This window comes from Xyrauchen texanus, chromosome 28, assembly GCF_025860055.1.
Source record: "Xyrauchen texanus isolate HMW12.3.18 chromosome 28, RBS_HiC_50CHRs, whole genome shotgun sequence".
NCBI lineage: Eukaryota > Metazoa > Chordata > Actinopteri > Cypriniformes > Catostomidae > Xyrauchen > Xyrauchen texanus.
Window position 1 is genome coordinate 1412673 of NC_068303.1, and position 4604 is coordinate 1417276.

The 4604-nt window shown below is 42.9% G+C and overlaps 1 protein-coding gene across 2 annotated transcripts in view; it reads left to right on the forward strand.

The window, feature by feature from the left end:
- The window catches only part of LOC127621884 (probable methyltransferase-like protein 24), a 46898-nt gene continuing 42294 nt past the window's right edge, over window positions 1-4604 (forward strand). For both annotated transcript variants that reach the window (XR_007967913.1, XM_052095672.1), the window contains exons 1-3: window positions 1-201; window positions 958-1246; window positions 4443-4541. Coding sequence is in view for 1 of the 2 variants with exons in the window: in XM_052095672.1 (XP_051951632.1) it covers window positions 65-201; window positions 958-1246; window positions 4443-4541 (525 nt within the window). In the remaining variant the exon portion in view is untranslated. The remainder of the gene's footprint in view (window positions 202-957; window positions 1247-4442; window positions 4542-4604) is intronic.

Genomic DNA, 4604 nt, shown 5'->3' on the forward strand with positions numbered 1-4604 from the left:
GTTCCAGACTTCTCAATGAGCTCTGCAGTTCTCTCAAACTCTCACAGTACACACTCACAGCAGCATGCCGAAGCCGTTTAGCACCGCTGGATTTGTACCCCAAGAGATCTTCAGTGCAACCTCAACTCAGACACACACAGACGAAGAGAAGACGACGGGACTGCATGAACGAGAACACATGGAGCAATCAAGGATCATGGGGTGCGAGCCAGTGAGACCTTAAAGTAGGGGTGGGCGGTTTGAACAGAATCTTAGTAGTATTGGCTATTTTTTTTAGTATTGGCTATTTCTTGTTTTATTTGGAACTGGATGGATGCAAACTAAGAGATTGTCATCAGTGCAAGAGATTAAAAGACTCTAAACGCTGATAGGATAAGCCACTTACCAATATAATATGAAAGAGGCAATATACACACATCTGGGACGGCACATCATGCCACAATTACAGTCATGTTTGGGACACGTCTCGCTCTGTATTTTCACATTACACACATTTCTTTGCTGCTCTTGCATGTAAATAACGTCCTTCTCCACGTATATATTTACAACAGTATAAATGATTTAAAAACGATGTACCGGTTGACATTTGTACGGTATATTTTGTATGATATTTACTAGTGACAGACCGATATATCTGCCTAGATTCGGCTATTTTACGATTATCGGCCAATGACCGTGTTCGCTTGTTGACTTCGCCTTGTGTCAGTTCCAATAGTTTTGTCAATGGATCTGTTTTCAAGGCTTTTATTTTCAAGTGTACTCAAATTTGTACAGAGCAATTGTTCGTTTCACTTAAAAAAATGGTGTGCAAATCTGATTTGCTGTTGTTCAATTAGAAATATCGGCCATCCCGCTCTCTAGATAACGTATCTCTATCGGTCACCAACTAGCGTAAACCGTTATACAGGCTAGCTCTACCCTACGAAGGAAAGACTAATATGTGAGAGCTGTTTCCAGAATCACGAACCAAGAAGCGACTGACCAAGAAAGAGACACGAGACACCAGTGGACCTCTCGGAAGACGATGAACAAGTGTTTGCTGTTGCGAGTGTGCGTTCTGTTGTCCCTACTGTGTTTCTGCGCTCACATATACGTGGAGTTCAATGGCTTTTGGCTGCAGGTTTGGAGGAAGAGGCCCATTGGACCCCAAAAACAACACTCCTATCACAAGGGCGTTCCCACGGCAACAGATGGTTTGGGCGATGTTGGGCCCACGTGTTGCCCGCCAGAGAAGCATCACAGAAGGGTAAGAAGAATCGATCACATACGGTCGTGATGTCTCGGGATAGCGCACCCAGAAATGTCCTTCTCTAGCATGTCTAGCATGAAAGCATCACTCCTTATGATTCACAGCTGAACAGGTCTATAACTTGTTTTCTTGAAATTGTGGATAAATGTTGGGCTCAGTGATGTCATACAATGGCAGTTAATGGTGACACCTCTTCAAGCTTCAAAAGAACACAAAAGTATCATTCAAACTGAAATCGAATGTAATATTTTGTGTAAATGTTCACTGACCGTTGATCTCCCGTGTGCGTACATGATAGGACACGAGAGCAAAAGTTCACACAGCGCCCTCGTGACATTGGGGCGTTCAAGCGAAAAATCATTTTGTTTATCTAACAAAACTAAAGCAACAACAGAAAACAACACGACTGCAATCAAAACAGAGAACAGAACTTACTTAACATGTCTGAAGAGTTTGTAGTTGAAAAACTGATGCATTTCTATGTCCAGCCTTGTTTTTGTAACTTTTTCTGCCAGTTCACAGTGGACGGCGTTACCCAAGCGATGCCGAAATTAGAAAATAAGCAATCGATTGATTGTACCACCGATCGTCACGGCTGGTTAGGACAAAAACTCTGATTACCATAGAAAAAGTACCTTTAATCGCTTGTCGTTTGCCGTCAGGTTAGGACACGGTGTGACTGTGGTGTCTTGTAGCTCCTCTATGTTTCTGTTTGATTTCAGAGTACTCAAAAAAATAAGGCTGGGCATAGAAATGCATCAATTCTTCAGCTACAAACTCTTCAGACATGTTTAGTAAGTTCTGTTCTCTGTTTTGTGTGCAGCTGTGTTGTGTTCTGTTGTCACTATCACTGTTTTTAGGCAAAACGTGTTTTTGCTTGAACGCCCCAATGTCGCTGCATGAACTGTTACTCTCGTGTCCTATCATGAACGCACACAGGAGATCAACGGTCAGTGAACATTTACACTAAATAATGTTTCTCACCAAATCTTATCGTATGCTTTCATAACAATCATGAGTCTCATGAATAATTAATTAGACTTCTGTATGATACTTTTGTGTTAATTTGAAGCTTGAAGAGTTGGTCACCATAAACTGCCATTGTATGACATCACTGAGCCCAACATTTATCCACAATTTCTCCCTTTGTGTTCAGAACAAGAAAGAATGTCATATAGGGTTATAACAACACAGGAGTGAGTAAACAATTACTGAAAACTGTGGTGGTGGTGTAGTGGTCTAAGCACATAACTGGTAATCTGGTAATCAGAAGGTTGCTGGTTCGAGCCCCACAGTCACCACCATTGTGTCTTTGAGTAAGACACTTAACTCCAGGTTGCTCCGGGGGGATTGTCCCTGTAATAATTGCACTGTAAGTCGCTTTGGATAAAAGCGTCTGCCAAATGCATACATGTAAATGTAAAATGTATTTCTGGGTCAAAGTGACTTAAAATGATGTAGCAGGTCACATGCACACTCTCCTATCAGATCGTAATGATCAACATGTAATTTTCATGGTTTAGAAAAAGACAATCTGTACTTCGGAGAAACACTCCATAATTATGACATCACACACATAGCTTGACTCCAAAAGCCACTTTTTAAAGGGAGGGTTTATAGTTGCTCAATTGGAACCATATGAAGGGTTTAATTACATTGAAACGAACGTTACTCAATCCGGCATGCCAGAGAAGACTACCTGCTTACCAAATGAACAAACAAATGAGATAAACTCAATTTGAGAGTGAATTATTTGAAGAGAGAGGAGGAAGAGTGAAGAGCGATACGATATGAAGCAAGCGCAGATGTGTCACCATCATGCCTGGGATTACGGTTTGTTTGGGTGAGATTATGAAATATAATAAAACAGGCGCTGATGTTGGTGAGAGTCAATGCAAAGATAAACACACATGCAAGGATGGGAACAGTTTCTCTTGGCTCCGAGTCCACACGCCTTTAAAAACAAAAACAAAACAAAAAAAACCCCATAGACTTACATTGACAGAATGTTCAAATGAGACCAAACCATTCAAACTCCACTTGTCAAAAATTCAAATGTAAACAAACCCACAGAAGGCCTTTAATCTGCTTTAAGATGCTCGTGCTCTCTCCCCCCCCTCTCTCTCTCCCTCCCTCTCTCTCCCTCTCTCTCTCACCCCCCCTCTCTCTCTCTCCCCTCTCTCTCTCTCTCCCCCTCTCTCTCTCTCCCTCTCTCTCTCTCACCCCCCCTCTCTCTCCCCCCTCTCTCTCTCTCACCCCCTCTCTCTCCCCCTCTCTCTCTCTCCCTCCCTCTCTCTCTCCCCCCTCTCTCCCCCCTCTCTCTCTCTCCCTCCCTCTCTCTCTCTCCCCCCTCTCTCTCTCTCACCCCCCTCTCTCTCTCTCTCTCCCTCTCTCTCTCTCACCCCCCTCTCTCTCTCTTTCCATCTCTCTCTCCCTCTCTCTCTCTCTCTCCTTCCCAACACTTCACAATCACATTCAAAGACAGAAACTCAGGCCGCAGAATATTTTGATAGCACACTGTTGGTTTCCAGGCAACCGCTGTAATATTGGGTTAATGATATTCCGCCACATTCCAAGCTGTTCCCACTTTTTCCCTCTAATCCTATAAACGTTTCAATTCTAGTGTTTGCTATCAGCTTTATTACTTATCATTTAGAACTCACTGTATTGAAATGAGCTGCATGTGTGTTAACAGTCAGTGTTTCTCATGGCTCCGAGTCCACACGCCTTTAAAGCGGCAGCTGAGAGGATATTGAAAATTTATTGAAACCAGCTGCACGAGATTCGGCAGCCAAAAGACCCCAAAACTCATCGGAAGTCATCCACAAATGCCCCATCGCCGAACTAGGACTGCATTTATTAGAAGTGAAATCAGAAGCTAGTTTTATTATATCAAATGGACGAATACAACCACCATTAAGAAAAGTTTCAATGGGCGAACAATAAAAGACTGAATAGAGACGGTACATCTGAAGAGCACAACCCGGTCCAACTCTTTTCCCAAACAAACCTGAGATTTCGCTAATGTAGGACAGGGTTTGTTTGACATTTGTAAGAGGAACGAATAAACTTAGACCTAAAATAGCCACAGCGCTCTGGGAACAAGCTCAAATCAACACAGCTGATGCCGGCTACATCTGTTCAACTCAACTCTGCATGTCTGGAAATGAAAGAGATTTGGACTTTTGTGTAGATTCCTCGATGGAAGATCGAGCTGGAGCCCTGGGCCACTGAGTCACACAGTCTGGAGGAGGAAGCGAACAGATTCATCAAGTACATCTCCACACCAAAGGTAATATCTCTATTGTTTTGATACATTTAGAAGATCTCCCACTGACTATTGCTCTTAAAGGGG